General features: G+C 37.6%; 1 protein-coding gene across 1 annotated transcript in view; it reads left to right on the forward strand.

Annotated features, from left to right (window-relative positions):
* Window positions 1-4,266: 4,266 nt before the first annotated feature.
* Window positions 4,267-21,580, forward strand: part of LGR5 (leucine-rich repeat containing G protein-coupled receptor 5) — a 54,085-nt gene continuing 36,771 nt past the window's right edge. The window contains exons 1-2 of the mRNA XM_010011062.1: window positions 4,267-4,331; window positions 20,068-20,139. Coding sequence (XP_010009364.1) covers window positions 4,270-4,331; window positions 20,068-20,139 — 134 coding nt within the window. The 5' untranslated portion in view covers window positions 4,267-4,269. The remainder of the gene's footprint in view (window positions 4,332-20,067; window positions 20,140-21,580) is intronic.

The raw sequence follows: 21,580 nt of genomic DNA on the forward strand, positions 1-21,580 counted from the left end.
TTCATTTAACTTGTTTTTCTGGCTTCTGAGAATTCATTGTGAACTACTCACTTTTCAGATAGTAACTGAATATTTTCTCAGAATGTATATGCTCGGACAACAAAATTGGAGAGGAGAGAGACCTGTTGTGTTTGCCTTCTTGGACTCTGTTTTGCAAATGCTCAGAAATTGCCCATATAGTCATCAAGAAAAAACAGATGCATTGTGCACTTTGCAATATTTTCCGTTCTTCAAAGGTTTCATCACACATAGGATTGCTTTTGCAAGTCACCAGAGGCATGGCGCGGTGATTGATCAGCACAGAGTATAATTAAGATATCATTATAGTGAGCTGTGTTGGCATTGCAATCATTGAAGCAAAACTTTTTATCTTTTGAAAAGATGAAAGTTTCATTTGCACTTATGTTGCTTTTATAGTCAGCAGCTGGAAAGAGGCTGCAGGAATGCCAGTGGGACAACAGGTAGTATGTTCATCTGGTTGTTAAAAATTGTGTATCACCTTTCCAGTACAGTGTGTCAGCTCATGGTGCAGGTAGCTTTCATTAAGGCAGATCTGGTACTATTGCAGTTTACATTAGGAGCATTTTAAAACTCACAGTATACTCTTACAGTGCTGCTCCTACTGATATCAGTGGCTTTTGCATGTGCTTTGGTATTGGGATATAGGAGTAGTTCTGTTACACTACCTTATTTAAAGGTTTTCAATATTCTAGTAACTGTTCAGTTTTTCATCCCTGTAGCTTGTAAGAGTCTACCCAGTTTGACTAGAAATGTTTGCAGTTTCAGCTGGTTTCTTCCAAGTGTACATGCAGTGGCACACAAAGGAAATTGGGGAATGGATCTGATATAAAATCAGAACCATTCCAGTGAGGATAGTTAAAGATCTAGTACTTTGGTTTTAATATTTTTCAGCATTACACTATGAATTCTGATGTGCAAGCCATCTTTCATCCCCTTCTCTTTTCTAGAGAGAGCAAATTGCTGATTTTGACAGGCTAACACTGAAAGGAGAGATCAGAAAACCTGTTTGATGCACTTTTTGGAAAGAAACCATTGCAGGTACAACATACCCATTACAGTTGTTACTGTTCTTCACAGTAGGAATATATAAGCCTACAATTTACCGACTAGCTTTTTCTGGCTGTTAGCTGTGCTTGATCTAGCTAACAGCAATAAATCTAATCCTAGCTATGTCTTCTTGGCAATATGATCCAAAGGCTGACATATTTGCTGAGAATCACCTTTATTTGTCTCTGGAGAACTGTGAGGAATTTCTGCTCAGCAGCCCTAACTTTGCAGTATTGCTCACATGAGACCCAGTGACTGATTGCATTGCATTAACTCTTTTTGTTTATTTCACTTCTCCAAACATCCCCTCAGAATATCTCTGCTTCATGAGACTTCTCTCATAACTCCCTTAGCTACTACAGTGAACAAAAATTGGATTAAATGCATTCATGGCGATGGTGACCCAAAAGAGTATTCTGAATCTAAAACCTGTAAGCCCAGATGACCTGCTTTGCCAGTGAAAGCAATGTGAGTTTTTTTAGGGAGAAATAATGTCACCTCTTTAGCCAACTGGTACAGTTGGAAGAATTAGAGGGTTTTGATTTTTTGTGCCTGAAAGTTACTTAGTTTTTCTTTTTATCAGCTAGCCTTATCAGAGAGATTACCTCTCCCTACAGTAGTCTCCCTTACATTCTTGAACCCTTACAGCTACAACAGCAACACATCACAGACATAGACTGAAATGGCCTCTGTACTAGTTACTAGTGTGTTAAAAACTAGTTTGGAAAAATGTTATTGAACAAATTTGGAAATAATCCCTGGAGGTATTTAGAAGACGTGTAGTGGTTTAGTGACGGACTCAGGAGTATTAGGTTAACAGCTGGACTTGGTGATTGTGCGGGTCTTTGCCAACCTAAATGATTTTGTGATTCTATGAAATATGTGTAAGTAATGTTTATTAGTTCTGTTGCACAAAACCATCTTTGTGCTTTATATGCCAATAAAAGAATAATCTGGAAAAAAAGGAACCTATCTAGCAGAATGAGAGTATTTAACTGGTAGGTTTAGAAAGAGCTAGCAGTTGCTGCAATGTAAACTGGGGGAAAAAAAGAGGTTCTCCTCCATCATATGATATGGAGCACATACTTTGTCATGAATGGAGTCCAAAAAGGAGACTAGGATTTGGAGTTCACTGTTGGTAAATCCACCTGAGGGGTCTAAAGATCTTTCTAAGGAAAATGTGTGCATTACTTATTTTCTCAGTGTGCATTAAGGCATGTAACAAAAGCCACCTTCTCTTCTTCTGATCCTTTTAGAATACTGGGGTCTGGTTGGTAGATTGTTTGTGGCTTGGCGTCATCGTGGGGTCCCGTGGGTGATACAAGCAGACAAGTACTGCCTACTAGAAATATATATGCGAGAAAAACAGGCTTAAGGTTCCCCTGGTCAGCCAGAGCAGTGGTTAATGCTGGCTTTCTCTAGAAATGCCTAAATGTCTGTCTATCTGAAGATGTATCACTCCCATCTTCCACCAAGACTGGCTTTTTAAGTCTAAAATGTGATGTGGTATGTTTACAAAAAACCTTTAAGACATGTTGAAAATCTCACAATTAAAATGATACTGTTAAAATATTGAGCTTATCTTAATACTCAGTAGTACATGATACCCTACCTGGATGAGTTTTTTCTTTTGCCAAATAAATCCATGTTTTTGTTCCTTTGCCAGCATAAATCCTTTGCAGCTTTATCAAAGTGAAATGGTAATAACCTGCTAAACAGTATAAAAGAATTAGGTGATAAAGTATTACAGTAAAGAATGAATTTAATAAGTACACAGTTCTCAAATTATACCTTGATTTTGAAGTGAATGCAGAGACCTTGCCCAACAGTGATTTGATAATTGTTGTAAAGTATTAACACATTTCCTTTATTTCAAAATCACTACGTGAAGTATGTTTTTAAATTATACATTTAAAATTCAGCAAAAGATCAAACATCAAAATTAACTACACTGACTAAAAGCATATATTCTGTAATGTGAAACAGACTGTGAGTAATAGGAACTAGATGGAATAGGAATAAGATGTCTACCCACCACCATACAGATAACTTATTTACCTTGTAAGCTCTCAACAGCTGGAAGAAATAAAGTTATCTAAATACTACCCAAAGTAGCTGGAAGCTGTAAGTGCTGCTGCAAATATATATATATCTGTTTAAATAGTGGGGAGTTTTAAATTATCACATAATGTTTACATAAAATATGCAGGTCTCTGATGCTTCTATTTTAACAGTCTACAGGAATTTTGATGTAGTTGCATATATCATATTTTCCACTAGAATTTTGTTATGCAGTCTGTTCACATTTTTTACACTTAATGCAAAGCAATTATAGTGATACTGTGGGACATGGGGAAGACAATGGAAAACAATGAAAATGCATGTTAAGATTAAAAAGGTATTATATGAAATTTAGTCTCAAACATAGCTTGAACGAACCCTGACAGAGCTGATATGGCTGGTTGTTTCCTGTGCCAGGAACTACCGAGGAACCCCACCAGGAAGTGTGCTACAGAGCAGGATCACATTACACCCTTGTTTTATGGTTCATTTCACTTATTTAGTGCAATTTGAGTACCTGCAAAAAAAGAGCACTCTAAAAAGGGGATGTTTATTATTTGAAAATATGTGATTTCTTTCACTCAAGTAACTTGGGTTTTGGGGACACCTGATGTGCCTAATGTAAGGCAAGGCAAATCAGTACAACCATGCAGCAGGTTGTACAGCAAAAGCAACATGTTTCCATATTCATGAAATGTAAAGAATGATGAAGATAGTTTGTATCTGTACAATTCTGCCTCTCTACTTTAGTAAACTAACTGTGCTACAGTACAACAACAAAAATCGTAGTAGTTTTCCTTTACTATTCCAAGTAAATTTTAATACAGTACAGTGGTTTATTAAAATTATGCAGACTAAAAAGGTTGTTTGGTGTTCCAGCTGATTTATAGAGCATGATAAAACATTCCAAAATCCTTGGAAACAAGGAACATGCTACAGCCTGTATTTGCTTTGACAAAGCTGTGTTCATATGAAGGAAGAATATTTCATGTGCTAACCAGATAATGATTCATCAATTCTGGCAGAGGAACTAATTTTTGTTAATGTAGTACTTAAAAATGTGCGGAATGAACAGCTGGATACCACAGTTGTGGCATGCCATATTAAGTCTCTGTCTGTTTTCCCTATAGTGATCTCAGTATGAACAACATTACTAAGCTGCCCTCAAACCCCGTGCACAATCTCCGCTTCCTGGAAGAGCTGTAAGTATCATTGTATCCTTGATGGGCATAGTCAGCACTAGACACATTCCTGTGTTTGTCTCTCATACTTACTGTGGGAACCAGATAAAACGGTGCAGGAAAGCTGTCAGCCTGACACTTCTGGCACATGCGGAAACACTTAGTTGAAAAAAAAGCCAATTGCTTGTGATTCTGGAAATGAACTTATAAATGAGTTACCGTGAGGCTACAACTTCTCTAAGCAGAGACAGAGCCAAACAAATTAAAATTTTTAAACAAGGGCTGTTTAAAAGAGCTGGATTGCTTTTTGGAAATAGTTAAGCAGCAGGATATTAAAAGTTTGAATACTGGCTCATGTTTATTAAAATCTCAAGTAAAGCTATAATCAAAACCAAAACCTGCTGCCTCGTTCTGCCTGTGTCAAGGACAATTGAGTCCACATTTCATAGTATCAAGGCTTCTTGTCCTAATCACTTTTAATTACTGTTTCCTTACTCTTAAATTTAGCATCCCTGAAGGCTGACTGTAAAATGCAGAATCCTGCAAAAAGCCTAGTTAAGCTATCTAGTACGTTCACTGAGGGGAAAAAGTACACTGCAAAAACCAGCTAATCAAGCACAACATCAAAAGAGGAATGCTCGTTTGAAGTGATGGTGACTAACCAAAAGTGAAAAGTATTGTGCATTCATGAGACCTGGATTTGGCAGTGACCCTAGTTACAATGGCCCAGGCTTAAAAGAAAATTCAGGTTCCTGAGGAGTGACGGAAACTCTGTAACTGACGCACCATAGGTTGTGCGGGAAAAAGCTGGCACCCACGTTTGCATGAGTATCTCTAAAGTTGATTAAAAGAATTGTCTAGGCATCCAGCCTCTTCTGAAATGTGGTTTATAAGCTTTAAAAAGTGAAAGCGTCCTCTTTTTATGGCATGTTTAGCTCCTAACACACCATAAAACCGATGTAAGATATGCAAAGTCATTGTGCTGCCCTTCTTGCAGAAACATGGTCTATTTTAAGCAATGAATTGTGTACAGTCCTCTGTAATTTAGGTGGGTATTGCACTGACAGCTGTTGGTGTCCTTGCCAGTGCTCATTTGAATTTTGCTACCTGGTCTTTCCAGCTGGCATCTATGGGAATAAAAAAACCACCACATTTTGTAATGCTGTCTTTTTGCATTAGGAAATTGCCATTCCCTGTTTGCAAGCTGATTTTCCTTTCCTGTCTTAACTTTTGTTACTGGCGTCACCTGTACTTAGAAAGCATTGTTTCTTTGAGTTCTCTCTCTTCCTTTACTTACTTCTTTTCTTTGGTTATCATTGTCTGTATTTGTGTTGGTGCAACTTTCAGCATACAGATACAGACATAACAAGGAGAGGTACCACACACAAGTACTAACAGTATCAAGTGCTTATGAAATTAGTTATGCCACAAAGACCCTGCTTGTGGATTTTTCCATCATGTTCATGTTTGCTTGTCTAATCTCTTGTCAACTGTAATAAACCTACTAAAAACTTCCAAACCAAAGATTTCTCTCCAGCTATTAAAGAAGGGGGGGGAAAAAAAAAAGCAAACCCAAAATTTGGGCTTTTCCTGGGAGGAAATTCTAATAATCATTAAGCCAAGTTACAACTTACCTTCACTCTTTCATTTTACAGCCTAAACTTAGATGACCCAAATAAGTGAGACTTATGTCGCTGCTTGAGAAACTGTTTAGCAGTCGACTTCATCTTACTGATCAAGACCTTTGGCAGTGTTCTTACCTTATTCTTGGTTTGGGCCTACTTTCTTCACTAGAAGTATAAAAACACTATCCTTATAACCCTCTTCCAAATTAAGTAATTCCAGTCCTTCACTGCTGGTAGTACCACAAAAATATTTATTCACTATGTTTTATTTTACATATATGCAGTCAGCTCCTCCATTCATTTCACACAAGCCAATAATTTCCATTTCTCATTAATTGTGATGCTGTTTTATGAAACCCTTACAGTTTGTATTCACTTTTCAAATAAGCATAGGAAAATTAAGCCTTTGAAGAGGTGAGGCAATTGGTTATTTCAATATGATTCAAACCCATTGTGCTGAGAGATTCTTTGGTGTTCAGAGGCATGTAATACGTTTCAGTCTAGTATTACATAGAAAAAAGTATAGACAATGGAAAGAGAACGGATATTGAATTTTTAAGTAGGGGGTAACAGCCATTTCTAGTTCCTATGCTCCCCTATGTTGATTTCTGAGCAGAGATTGTACACATGAAAATTATTTTGCCACATGATTTTTATTCCTAGGTTACCTGGGAATTCATAGGACCATAGAATGGTTTGGGTTGGAAGGGACCTTAAAGGTCATCTAGTTCCAACCCCCTGCTGTGGGTAGGGACAACCTCTGTTGCTCCAAAGTTTGCTTCAGGTTGCTCCAAACCCCATCCAACCTGGCCTTGAACACTGCCAGGGATGGGGCAGCCACAGCTTCTCTGGGCAACTTATGCCAGTGTCTCACCAACCTTACAGTAAAGAACTTCATCCTAATACCTAGTCTAAATCTCCCCTCTTTCAGTTTAAGTTCATTACCCCTCGTCCTATCCCTACATTCCCTTGTAAAAAGTCCCTCTCTGGTTTTCTCGTAGGCCCCCTTTAGCTGCTGGAAGGCTGCTAGAAGGTCTCTCTGGAGCCTTCTGTTTCCAGGCTGAACAATCCAACTCTCTCAGCCTGTCTTCATAGGAGAGGTTCTCCATCCCTCTGATCATCTTTGTGGCCCTTCTCTGGACTTTCTCCAAAAATTCTGTGTTTTGCTTATGTGGCTTAGTTAAAGGCACCTATTGTAAAAGATAACTTGGCCCATAATGCTGACATTGTAAAATAAGATTTTACGAGATCTGTATACCAAAGTAATGTTTCCATGAAATTAAAATGCATCTTAGAAATGTCTATCTGCTTTCTGAAATATAACAACACTGGGAGCTTAAAATGCAATTTTTTTAGGATTTTTTAGTATTGAAAAAAGAGTTATTAATACTTTTATTGGAGGTCTGGTACAGAAACCTGATAAAAGCTAATGATTGATCCCACTGAGTTTTAGATTAGATCTTGTGTCCTAGATGCTTGGTTTGGCAATAATGATAAGTTATTACCCCAAAATAACTGGAATTTTATTAAGACAGTTAAACCAGTTGTTTTGACTCCAAAGCAAGGATGTATAAGCCACGTTCAGCCACTTCTGACCTTCTAAGCTGAATCTGATCCACTCTTCCAGGCAAGGTTAGATACCTTTACAAGCATCATTCTTGCAATCCTGATGATCATGCTTGGTATTTATCCTTAATCAAAGACTCTGATCACTGAGGTGCAACATATTGAAACTCTGCTGTATTTTTGAGGTGCAAGGTCCTCTAAAAACTTTGGAAAACCTCATGGTACTTTGAATACTGAACTGGTCTAGCTCCTAAAATGTTTAGTTTGGAGCAAGATCTTTTATTTGTGAAAATGATGGGGCTTTCAGGCCTAATTTTCTCTTAAAGTGCACATGATGGAACTCCCATCAAGAAAGAAATATGCTTCGGTTGCTTGATTATCAGCAAGTTCCTCTGCATGAACTTGTACAAGACCATTAAGTCAAATTCTTCATTATAAATTCAAAATAACTGCAGATATTTATCAGTATGACTGAGTCCAAGACTCAATCTCATATGGAGGATTTGTAGATATATGTCATTCTACAAAATGTGTAGAATGGCTGTATTAATAGAACAGTAAATTAGAGTAATGCATGAAAAAAAGGTTTTTAAAAAAAGAGTAGGGAATTACCTAGGGTGAGACTTCTAAGCTATTAAAAGGCAGCTACATGTGAGTGTAGACATATCATTTTGTGATTACCAACACTTCAAAGCAGTGCCTGAAACTGTTTTATTTTCTAAATTAATGTCTCTATCAGGAGCGAGGAAGAAAGCCAATAATAATTTAAAACTATTTGAATCAGACCAAACTGCAGATATCTCCAACTAGATATATTTCTACACATATATGCATATGCATATGCATAAATATATGTGTACACCCCCACACGTGCACATATATAAGGCTTTAGTTTTAATTTTAAACATGGGAAACTTCTACAGATAAGAAAAACTCCAAGCTATTTTTCAGCAACTGAAAATGGGTGTTTTAGTAAAACAGCAACAAAGGACTCTTTTATTACAATTCTTTTACCTACAGAGTAAACCAGTTCCAAATAACTTTCATTTCACAAAATCAAGCAATGAAGCCCCTTTAAATTAATTGTAACCTACATAGAGGTGCAAGAAAGTTTACCGACACCCATGTTATTTCTTAAAAGAACCTTGAAGGCAATTAAATGTATGTACAAAGTTTTTCAGATTGATCATGGTATTATTACAGCAGTTACTCAGGCAGAAGTGCCTTTAAAAGTGCATTTTACTACAACACTGAAGTGCAGAATTACAGATACAATACATACCAGATATATCATGTGAATCTCACCATGATTTGTGTGGAAATCCCTTTACACCACAGAAGTGGTCGAAAGGCCACTGTATACATGAAGTCCTAAACTACCAGGCATAATCCATTACCATCTCCTCTTTTTTATTGTTTTCACTTTACTTCTCTCTCTGCTTACTCTTCCTTCTTACAAAGAGGTTTTCAAAGCTGTTAATGGGAATTAGGTGTTCTTTTCCACACTGACTTTGAGCAGTAGGACTGAGCTCTCTGATCATTCACATCTTTGAAAACCAAGAGCATTAGCTCCTGGGGTCTTGTGCGGTCTTTATTTTTGTGCTGTTGCAGGCACATTATGGCTAGCACTGAAAACTGACTCTGTACTTTTTACTATTATGTAAGCTAGTAGAAAACATGGAAGTGCTGCAGCCATAGTCTAAAACTTTTTGGAGAAAGTAGGGAATTACTTTAAATTCCTTCAACAACCTTTAGACAGGATGCTTGATAACTAAAATCTTTCCCAAAGATTGATCTGTGTAAGTTTAAAAACCTCCAAGGCAAAAAAGTGCAACTCACATGCACAACAAAGGTAAAAATAGAGTATCATCTAGTGGTCTCAAACTGTCCACACATGCTTCCTTCCTGTATCACTGAAATACCCTTTTATGGTGCTTGCACTGCAGGTTTTGGTTCCCAGTGGAAATTTGCTTGTGCCACCTCCGTCACCTACAGTTTCAAGAACTTTCGCTGCTAAATGACTTACAATCCCATAGGGAATTTCAGAGCTGGGCACAATCTAATATATAGGTTGTGAATTTGATTTCTTCACATAAACTGTTAATTTGATTTCTTCATGCATGCATACATGTAGAGATGGTCTGTTCAGACTATGCCGCACTTGGCCTTTGTCAGTGTGAGGTACCTGCCAGGCAAGGGACCCATGGTACATTGTCAATTCTGTTGCTGTAAAACAGACTTTGTTGATAACTCAGGGCTGTGGCTCCCCGACTTTGCTTCAATATAGTCAGAAGTCCAGACAGAAGGAAATGCATTGGTCATCTTGAAATTTACCATACATCTGTAAAAACAGTGAGAAGATGTTTGTCTACTTAATCAGTTGGAAGCAACTAAGGTAGGTTTCTCCCCTAGTTTTTGCATACACAGTTAGGTTTACTAGAAAATTAAAACCCCAAATGTAGAATATTCCTGTACAAGGAATGTACAAGATAACAACTTGTAACCTTTACATTCACAAAAAAGGGTCCTGGTGTTCTGGAACTGTTACTGCCTTTGCTGCTGTTCCTTTTTGCCACCAAAGCAGGTTACAACAAAGAACTCTCCCACGTGGATGTGTCAGCCTGACACCCTCCAAACTGCCCTTTTTGCTGCCTTATCAAGAATGACAAGACGAGGAACAAATAAAAATGAGAAACAGCAGAGCAAGTGCCTTACTAAATCAGAGATACTTGCATTGCTTGTTGAATAGCTTGTGCTGACAGACAATTATTCTGGAAATGTTCATGCAAATTGCATGGAGCAACCTTAACGCTGGAACTGCTGTGCATCTGTGGTATGAAGTGGCAGAAGGGGAGAACATGGGGGAAAGAAAAAGATAGAAGTGAAAGGAGTAAGATATGCATGCAAGCGGAAACAATAAATGTTCTAGGTTGATATCCAAGAAACGTCAGTGCTGCTGCATTGCTCTTACTGAGCATGTGTTGAAGTTTATTTTTGGCTTGTAGCTTGTAAATGCTTTCTGGAACTTGTAATTTATTATCCAGCAATATTCGCTATGAACTAGTTTAGAATGTCAAAGGAAGAAGCTTTTTTGTTTTGCTATCAATCAGATAGTGACATTATATTTAATTAAACTAAGGCGAAATGATGCTTTATTAAACGTGCTATATATCTGTAGATCCTGAGGCAGGATTTTAATTTAAGTTATACACATTCTATGTGCATGGCAGTAGCAAGTACACAGAAATAATTTCCTTTTTTGTCAGTGGAAGTTCAGCCTGTTTGTAGACTGTGTGATCTCAGTGCAGTGAACACTTCTGATACCTGCACTGTTCAATTTTCCACTTGCTTAGGATTGTGGGTAATGAATTCAACCAATATCACATTTCGATCTGGTAGGTTCACAAGCACATAAACCCAACAACTTCTCTTTAAGTTGTTTTTTTTAATACCAGACAGGGGTGGCACTAATTTCTCACATATTTCTTTGATATTGCTTCACTGTACCACTCAGAAAACAGCAGTAGCCTTGAAACCTGTTATCTGCACAACTTATGTCCTTTGCATGTCACACAAGAATGACACGTTTTTCATTATTGACAGTTTGATCAAGGTGTGTTGTATTGCAGTACATTTCAGCCACCTGTTATCAATGATTATTATTTTTGGTTCTGACCCTTTACTGGCACTTCTGGGCTAAAACCAAACCCAGCATCAGAAGCATAAACGACGCTTGGAAGACCCAGCCTAGGAAACGTGATGTATACAATCCATCATTTGTTGCTCCATCTTGCTATAGCATTTAAACATTGAGAAAGGAATTTTAGCAAATTTCAGATTTTTCCGGGAGTAGTGATTTGGTGACAGCATTCTTCAAACACAGGAGTAAAGCTATGTCTCTTACTGGTTGTATGCTTGGGATGCACTGCTGGGAATCAGAGTGGGATCTCCTGGCCACTGTTGGAGAACCTCCTGACAGTCAGCCTTGCTGCAGTTAGAAGGCACGTACCTGGCTGCCTGCGTAGCAAAACGGCCTGTTGGAGCCCTTCTGCAGTGCTGAGAGCAAAATGGCTTGTTCTCAGAGCTGGCTGTGGGCAGCTTCACTGAAGGAGAGATCAGTTGGCTTTAGCAGTTACTGGATCACACTCATGCCATGTGCAGAAAGAGTCTCTGACTTTTATAAGTAGAGAAAGAAATAGTACATTTTAGACCATATCCTTAACTGACAAAAATCTATGATCTGTTCTATCAAAGCCAGCTGAAGATCAAATGCACACTGATTTCATTCCAACTGCTTGAGGTCAGTTGAAGTTATTTCAGTTTACCCCCTATGAGAATTTGGCACATGCCTTTTAAAAGGCAATTAGGCCCTAAAGCAAGATCAGTGTGTGTTATATTTGAATTTCCAACTAAACTGTAAATAGCAATAAATGTAATATACAGCACAATTACAACTTGCACACTCCCCTCCCCTTTTTTAAAGAAAGGATAATATCTTTACATTTTCTTCTTTGATCTGAGTATCAGAGTTTTTAATATATCATTTGACCCACATTTCTTTTTATATTATTATAATGATTACAATTTTAGTTAACATGACAGATTGAAATATAAAAAGATAATTAAAATACAGAATAACATTTGAATTCCTAGTCTAATAAAGTAATTCCTAAAAAAACATTTTTAAATACATATGTTGATATGATCCATTAATTAACTAATAATTAAAAAGTAATTAACCACCCATTAATTCATTTCTATTGCATTGGCCCAACAATAATTGCTAGTAAGTATCACATTAAACTCTTACCTCAAAATTTTAGTTGACTTTGGAAAAGTGCTTAATAAGTATCCCCATTTTCAAAGCTTTTCTGATATGCAAGAACATTTTGTGTAACCTATTTATAGATGTATATGTAAGCTGAAGAAAATTATGGTCATAGAAATATATAAATTATATATTGGCTATATATTTATGTAGCTGGACTAAATATATGTGTAGCTGTGTGCTCATGTATCTTTGATTAAGCCTGACAGGAACAAAAACTGAGCAAAAGGTTCAAGAACAGTAATTCTTATTTGAACAGAGGTGATTTTTTTATATCCACAAGTTGTTTTAGAAAGAGATTTGTAAATTTATGTTTTCCTGTTATAATTCCATGTTGTTCCTCCACAAACAGCCATTACCTTTATTAGAAATTGAGATAATAGTTTTGGGATTGGTACTAGTGCTATTGGTACAATGCCTCGGAGAAAAGATGGTAAGATGAGAAGAGTTGAGGTAGGGTGCAAATGAAAGCCCTATTTCTACTTGTGTCAGCACAAATATTTCCACAGACATCAATGAGACTAAGATTTCACCACGGATCTTTATCAGTTATTAAGAACAATTATGGCAGTTGGAGACGCAGATCAGGCTTTTAAGAAAGAAGTTTCAAATTACAAAAGAGAAATACTTATCTGTACCTGAGGTATAAAAGACACAATCTACAATTTCATGAATTTTAATGGAATTTTCTACATGGCACACTAGTGGTTTACCACCAAATTCAGGAAGGTTAGTACTATGTAACAGCAGAACTGTCCCCACTGTTGGGGTTTTTCACTGTCTCAGGCCTTCTGTACTTTCAATTTGTATTCACAAAAGCAAAGGTTTTTTTCATTGGTCTCTAGGTTCTTCTGTGTAATTCCTTTTCAATTACCTGTCTGGAGAGTTTGTTAGTTGCAGTATGTAATATAGAAAATGAAGAATAAAGCATCTGCTTTCCAAGAAAATATGCAAATATAAAACTGACTGAATTGTGGCATTGATGTTAACCTACTCATCTTTAAACTTGCATATATATATGCATATCCAAATCCATGATAGCATTCTCTTAGCATGTGCAGTCTTTGCTCTCATTCCTTAAGTAAAATTAGCAAACCAGTCAGTGAAGAGAAGTAAAATGCAGAGTCAAAGGGACATCAAGGCAAGGTAGTAGTTCAGGGAATTATTTTTGTAGAAATCCCTCAGTATCTTTGTGCTGTTGAAGGATGATTTCATAGTGCACTTACAATTACATTCTGTATAGGATATTACAGTACATGTGGACTGATTAAAAATAATGCAACACAAGTGATGCAATGATACACTAGCCTAGAAACATTGAGTCACTCTCATATTGCTACTATAGTTTACTGCCATAATAATGAGTCCAATATATTTACCATAATTTTGAGTGTAATGAATTTCTATTTAACTGTATCTGTTATGAAACAGAATTACAACAGATTTCACTGGATTTCCACTTCTCAATAGTGGAGCTTGACTCCTTTCACACTTTTATTCCTGTCATATGTTGAGCTACACCAGGATCCAAAGTGTTGTCTATTTTCCTACATTACAGCACCCTGCAAGATTTAATCAGTAGCTTGTTCCAGAAAATTCCATTGTGCTAATCCTATTAGAACATGGCATGAATATTAATGAATATAAACATACGCTTTTTCCCAAGGAGACTATTATCTTCCTTTCATGTCCTTCCTATAGGTTTGATGCTACCAGATTTTGAAATACATTTTTCAGATGCTTATTCAGCATTTACTAGACTAGATCTTACTCAAGCAAAGAAGGAAAGGAGCTACTATCCATATAGTACAGTCACTGCCTGCTGCAGATAATGAGGAGTAGCTGGGATAGATTTACCCCAGGTACTTTCCACAGGTAGTAGAGAGGCTTTTTATTAAATGCCACAGTTTTTTAGCTGTAGAGAGAAGACTTTTTAATGTTTCAAGTTCACCTTGCATCCCAGCAGGTAATGAGGGGATGCTTGGTAAAAGGCAAGGCTTGTCCTGATGCAGAAAAAACACATGCACAAAGCGGTTTTGAGTTGGTGAAGAAAAATTGTTGTATTAAAAATCTAAAGGAAATAGTTGACTGTGCTCAGTCACAACTTCATGTTTATTTGCTTTTCTCTGAGGAATGAAGTTTTTCTTTTCAGAGATATAGCAATCAAAGTAAAACAAAACTTTCTGATCATTTTTGTAGCTTTCTGTGGGTGTTTCCTTACTTGTGTTGTCTTTGGGAATGTTCTTCTGATTTGATGACCACAATTTCTCAGAACTATTGCACTGCAGGAGACGTCAGAATACACCAAAAGGGTAAAAACAGAATCACACAGTCACAGGATGTTTTGGGTTGGAAGGGACCTCTGGAGATCAGCTAGTCCAACACCCTTGCTAAAGCAGGTTCACCTAGAGCAGGTTGCATAGGGTTGCATCCAGGTGGGGTTTTAATATCTCAGGAGAAGGCGACTCCACAACATCTATGGGTGGCGTGTTCCAGTGCTCTGTCACCCTCAAAGTAAGGAATTTCTTCCTCATATTCAGATGGAACTTTCTCTGTTCCAATTTGTAGCCATTGCCCCTTAACCTGTCACTGACTACCTGCGAAAAGAGTCTGGACCCATCCTCTTGACACCTGCCTTTAAGATATTTGTATGCATTGGTAAGATCCCCTCTCAGTCATCTCTTCTTCTGGCTAAACCTGCTCAGCTCTCTCAGCCTTTCCTCACAAGAGAGATGGTCAAGTTCCCTAATCATCCTCATAGCCCCCACAAGAACCTGCGCCTGTGATCATGAGGCTACTTCCAGCTGTCTGTAAAAGGCCTCATCAACTTCCTCCTTCCAGTCAGCATGTAGTGAACACCCACAACAGTGTCACCCATGTTAGCCTTACCCTTAATTCTTACACATCAGCTCTCAACTCGTTCTTCATCCACCGCTAGGCAGAGCTTGACATACTCCACTTGCTCTCTCACATAAAGAGCAGCTTCACCTCCTTGCCTTGCTGCACTGCCTTCCCTAAAAAGTACATAGCCATAAACAGAAGGGCAACACTCAAGGAGCAAAGACACACCTTTTCTTAAATCTGACCATAAGCCATGAACCTGACCTGCAGCACTGCAGCTATTCCAGCAGTGAGCAGATTGCCAGCTGGGCTGAACTGCATTGAAACATACTTTATAAATTGCTGACATTTGAAAGGATGGAGGCAGCAGGCTTTTCCCTCAGCTCATTTATTGTACATCTTTTAGAAAGAAACATGCAGTAGTATATAAACTTAGCCTATGTTTAAGCCAAAAATATCCTAGTCTCTTGACTGGTGGCAAGTAAGTGGGTACGGAGGGAAGCATGTCATAACATTACCCGATAAACTTTTCCAGCCCCCATTAATTTGCAAGATTGTATGAAGCAGCGTAAGTAAAATTTAGTTCTAAAATAATATAACTCAAAAAATATCCAAAATCAGTGATGCTGTGTACTTTTCATTGCTTTTTCATTAAAGAGCTATGATACATTTGAGCCTAAATGTACTTAATGAGATATTTCTAAAATAGTCAGAAATGCTGGCAATAAATAACTTTTAAAAATTGAAATTGTTCAAACAATAAAAGCCAACCATTTGGTTGTGTAAGCACTATAAACAAGCTAGTTCTTTCCTGCCCTCAGAAAACATTAATTAAATGCTGAGCTAGAGAGACAGATAGTATATCCATCTTCATCTGTTCAGGGAAAGTAATATTTACACATACAGACTAAAATCACTACCCAAAGTCCATAGAAAGTTCACTAAAATACTGGGCAGCTTCCCTCAAATAATTTAGGGTAATGAAAAACAAAATCCCTGAAGTGGAGAAGAGTAAACCCTGATAGATACCTGACAGGTACTGTAGTGTCAACAAGGGGGTTAATATTCCCCTATGCCAAGACTTGACTAGAACGCAGTAGTAACACGAAAAAAAAAAAAAAAAAACCACAAGAAAAGCATTAGAAATGGTCAGGAACAAATAAACCAAAGTTAATGAGCTTTACATGCCTTAAATAACTGATGTGTTAACTTTAATCCAGGAATATTGAAAGAATTAGACAACAATCCCAATAAATAATTTTTGCTGACTTTTACCAAATACCACAATGCTGGGGGATTCTAAAGGTCTGGGAAGATGATACTGTTATGCCAGTGTTCAGAAGTGGTCTTATGGAGTGTCTTGGGAATAGATAGGTGGTTTGCCTGAAGTAAGTCCCACAGAAAGTCACAGAAAGGGCATCATGAGGAAGAATTTAATATGGTAACTGAAGGCCAGACAACATCATCACATAAAAAATAATTTTTGCCAGAAGTCTACCTTTTCTGATGTTGCCAGTTTACTTGGTATGAGAACTACATGGATGTACATGTATTTTGGCATTTGTGATACATTTGGTGTAGCCCTCTGCTGAAATATGTAGGTCTGCATCTGATGAGCATGATCTTCTGCTGCATAAGAAGAGGAATATGATATAAAATAGTATTAATCACTGTCTGCAAAATTAGTGAGAGCTCTTTCCAAACAGAAAAGTATTCAAAGCAGAATTTCAAGAATGACCTGAATTTGAAAAACTCATAAGGAGTAAATGCAGAAGCTGTGTCTACCAAAAAGAAGATTAACTTGTGGTTCCATCTCTCTGCAGTGTTTATATGAGGCGTATTTAATAATTGAGAAGTTATGATCTAAAAGAAAGAGAATCAGAATATAAAACAAGGGTTGGAATCTGAAACAAAACAAAGAGGAAAAAATACATCTCAGTTTAAAAGTGCTGGTAACTGTCACTTAGAACAACAGCTCAGGAACATGGCTCAGCATCCCTTGCTTACAACTAACCATCTGTCAGCTTTGGATATTCCTCTAAAAGGTGCTGAAGCTGGGGCCATGCAGAGGGGTCAGGCTTTTAGGATGGTATAACCATGTGTGGTCAGATAATTCGAATGGACCTTACAGTCAGAAAGACAGTAGTTTAATCTGGAAAACCTTCTCCTGAAATCACTTTGGCAGAAAACCTGGCCACAAAAGGAAACAGGGAAGAAAGTTACATGGAAAAGTTTTAGCCATCAGAGACTAGCTCAAATAGAGCCCATCGCAGTACAGTCTCACTGAAACCATCTTGAGTGTCATTGGGGTGTGTACTATGTAAATGTATAGGTGTGTCTCTGTGCTTAGGTATTTCTTTCTAAATATATTAGATATAGTTTACAGGTACTATAGAAATGTCTTAAAATTACAACACTCCATCTTCAAAAAATGCCAAATATTAAGGCTTACCACAGAAAGACACAATGATGCTCTGAAGCTGGGAAAAATGGATATTACACTTTGAAACAGAACTTGAAAGCTGCATAGTGTCCCAATTAAATTGCTGCAGTTCTGTCTTTGCAACAGGGAGGAGCATGCTTGGTAATTGCCAGAGCCTTTCTCCAGGAGCTTTTAAACAGGTCTGATTTTCTCAGCCCATTTTATGAAGAGCATTCCAGTTCAAAGAGGCAGTATTAACATGCATTGTGTTTGGCAGTTTGTATTGTGACGAGTATGAAAATTGCCACAACGCAGCCATCCTTAAGAAGGGATGGTGGCCTGAAAGCACACCAACTTATGTCTTTAGATGTGTGAGCTTAGTTCTCTGTTCTTTATCAAGCTTTCCAAATGACACACAAAGCTGTAACTTATATCTGTAAGTGAAAGCCTCAATACATGTACCAGCTTTTTTCCAGTAAGGTTTTGCAGACTCCTCACTTTCTGGTTCGTGCCAGGCTCATGTCCAAACTCATGTCCTGTCATGTAATTAAAATAACAGAGCAAAAGGATGCTGTGGGGATGAAGCAGTCATTAGTCTTTCCAACAAACTCTTATCATAAACTCAGATCAGCATTAGATAGGTCATGAGTCTCTACTAGTCAGTGATCCACAAATGGCATTTACTTTCAGGGACCCAGTCTGGTATAACCAACACATCTGCTTGATCCAGCAACAGCCCAAAAGTCATTGTGATTTTCGTTCAGAATGAAAGCTGAAGCTGGAGAAGCCCCTCAGATGAAAATAAGCTCAGCCTGTGAGTGCCTCACCTTGGAGCAAGAGTGAGCCAGGTTTGGTTCACTCATTTGCCTGCAGGAATTCAGGTGCACATGGCCAATTCTCAGATGTCTCAACATCAGACTGCAGTGTACTCCAAAATGAGAGACAAGTTCAGCAGCTCTGTCTGAAGCCGAGTGCCCCTGCAGAGCACAATTAAAATAATTGAACAGAGAGAGGAAGAGCTACTTGCTCAGAGTTACAGGTCACATCACTCAGCAGGTGTGTGTACAGGGAAGAGCCTTTTCCACACACTGAAAACAGTCTGAAAAGTTTTTGGATCTAGAATCATGTTCTCTTTCTGTCTAAAATTGTCTAAAGAGAAGGTGTGCTCAGGACCCTGTACTTAGCCTGGGGCACCTAAACTCCAGGAAGATGTTTAAGGGCTGGTCAGTGCTGGATCTTTGGGACTGCAGTCATAAGCAGGTGGTCTTTTTCACATAGTATTGGCAACTTTTGTGCCTTTTTCAGTGCTGTAGTTTCTTCTCTGGTAGCTTGGTACCTAAGGCATTTTCTGGATCTAGTCCTGTGGTCTTTTCTAAGGGGCCAGAGGCCAAATCAGATGTCGGCTCTTACAACATCAGCTGGTGTATGGTAACTGTCTGCAGTTTTGGCATGCAATGTCTTAGCTGATGGGAAGCATCAATTCTGTGTGGCTTAATTTAGTCTGCAAACAGGGTTACATCATATCAACCCACATTTGTTGCCAGCTACCAGCAGACACTGTATCTCTAGTGACACAAAGTAACTTGACTGGGAATCAGACCCCTAGCAGTCAGTTTCCTAGACAGGGCACACATACCATAGCACATTCACCCTAAACTGGGATGTCAGTAGGCTAAATACAAGATTCTCTGGAGTTCTGCTGTGCCATTATCTTCCAATAATGTGCTTTTACTTCAAATCAAATACAAACTCTCTTTCCTAGGCACAAACCTTACAGAATGCACTCTTTGTCAGAGTAACACACTTTACAGAGGTATTTGTTGTACTCACCTAGGTTTGTAAAGTATTTTCAGGTGTTCTGAGAAGAAAGATGCAATAGAAGTAGGGAAAAAAGCCCTACAAATTTTAGCAAATACACTTTATGCCAACCTTATGAACCTTATCTGTTCACAAGAAAAACTATGATTCCACCAGTGCAGCAGTTTTCTGTGTAGTTATTTTAAAATGAACTATGGTTATGAGTATGTGGATATATTTCAGTGCAAAGTTAGACGTTAAAATGTTAAATGAGTTAAATGTTAATGAACATCATACATGCACAATTCCAAAAGTGCATGCCTGTAAACCCAGTGATGCTAATTATTGTCAGTATATAGGTATTATAGTTGCTGAGATTGCTGTAATCTTTGAAAAGAACAATATGAAGAATTCAATGTACATTCTAAACCATAAGCTCAATTTGCAGTGAAATTGCATTTTGTCTCTGCAGTCCAGCTGTCAGTAAATCAACTGTACAGTTAAGGACTTCTCTTTTTTTTTTGCTTTTAAAAGTGTATTAATGACAAAACAAGGCTCTTAAACTACTGCCTCTGGCATCAGTCGCTCAAACATAGCTGTGTTCCACTTTTTAACAACCAAATTAATTCCACATGAAGAGAAAAAGTATTCACTCTTTTTCTTTTTCAAACTTTGCAGACGTCTTGCAGGAAACGGCTTGACATACATTCCTAAGGGAGCATTTGCTGGCCTTTTCAGTCTTAAAGTGCTGTAAGTAAACTGTGTGTTGTTTGATATATTTCTGATTTCCTAAATGCTCCAGGGAACTAATTAACCAGTGAAGTTTTGATCAGGTAAATTACATATTTTGATCAGCTCATTTTGAACAATTCAGCTGAAGTGAAGATACATATGAACATCATTAAATCTTTGTTTTTTCATATAGAAAATATCCTAAACAAAAAGGTTGGAAAACATTAATGACATTCTAAAAACAACTTGCTCATCAAGTAGATGTCTCTGTATAATATCAAAGGTAAAAATAGGTTCAGTTAATAGTTTCTTTAATTGTTCCAAAAGTTCTGATTTCAAGTCTAATAATCTTAATGTACATTTCATCATCACACAAAACTGGGGGTAAATTGCCTTTTTTCTTGAGAGCCAGGGCAAAAAAACGTTACCGTAGAACACCATGAAATTATAATACAGTTTGTATTTCATATCTTCTTCTTTGCTATGTAATTACTGAGGGGCAAATTATAAAAAATATGACAAAACCCTGTATTATTTGGAGTAATAGGACAGTATATATAGTTACTGAAATTATTAGCAGGCCACATCTCATAATATTTATACTAGAGGGGATCTTTGCCTATGTAAAGTTCACAGAAACTGTATTATTAGCAAGAACACCAGTCTCACAGGCAGCATCAAGTCAATCCAGATGCTACTGTAAGAGTATACAAAGCTCTACTGAAAAAAATACCTAAGTGGGAAAGAAGTATGAAGGGCTTCCCACTCCATCTATTCTTAAATTGGCCAGCTGTAGCTCTTGCTGGCCTAAGGGGATTTAGGCCTGCCAAAAGTGATTTCACTTCCAATGTCCCATCGAGTATGCCTCATTTTGAAGGCAGCATGTACTAGTTCAGTTTTACCCACATAGAATCCTTTTATATATGTAGGAGTTGGTCCAAACAGGGATATTAGGCAGTGTAAATTACACTGTATTCAAAGGGAGGAAAATATTATTTTGGAATGAAAAGTCATTTTTCAGTCTTCCAGTCTTTTTCAATCTTGTGAGCTAAATGGTGTGATATTTCAGAAAAGAGATTTGTCAGGTCATTGCTAGCAACCTTCTGTTCGAGAAAATCGATTTCTTTGGGAAAAATTCAGCAATTTTTACAAAGTCTTATTCAAATCAAGTCATAAACTCCTCATAGTGTTAAAAGTTGTGTTTGCCACAATAGCATTTTTCTGAGGAAGGATTTCAAGAGTCAATCCTCAGCTTTATCAGAATAAGAAATTGAAGCACTTCAGAAGGAAAACAGAAGCAGTACATGAGGATGACAATTTCAGAATCATTGCAGGCAATTAGGAGCTCAAGCCCTATTGAAAGCAAATTGGATTTATTCTTTTAACTTCCTCAGCTGCTTTGAAAATCCTTCTCAAAGCTGATGTGTAGCTGTTAACAAAGCTAATATGCTTCAGGTAT

This window comes from Nestor notabilis, unplaced genomic scaffold (assembly GCF_000696875.1).
Source record: "Nestor notabilis isolate BGI_N333 unplaced genomic scaffold, ASM69687v1 scaffold103, whole genome shotgun sequence".
In the NCBI taxonomy this organism is placed as follows: domain Eukaryota; kingdom Metazoa; phylum Chordata; class Aves; order Psittaciformes; family Psittacidae; genus Nestor; species Nestor notabilis.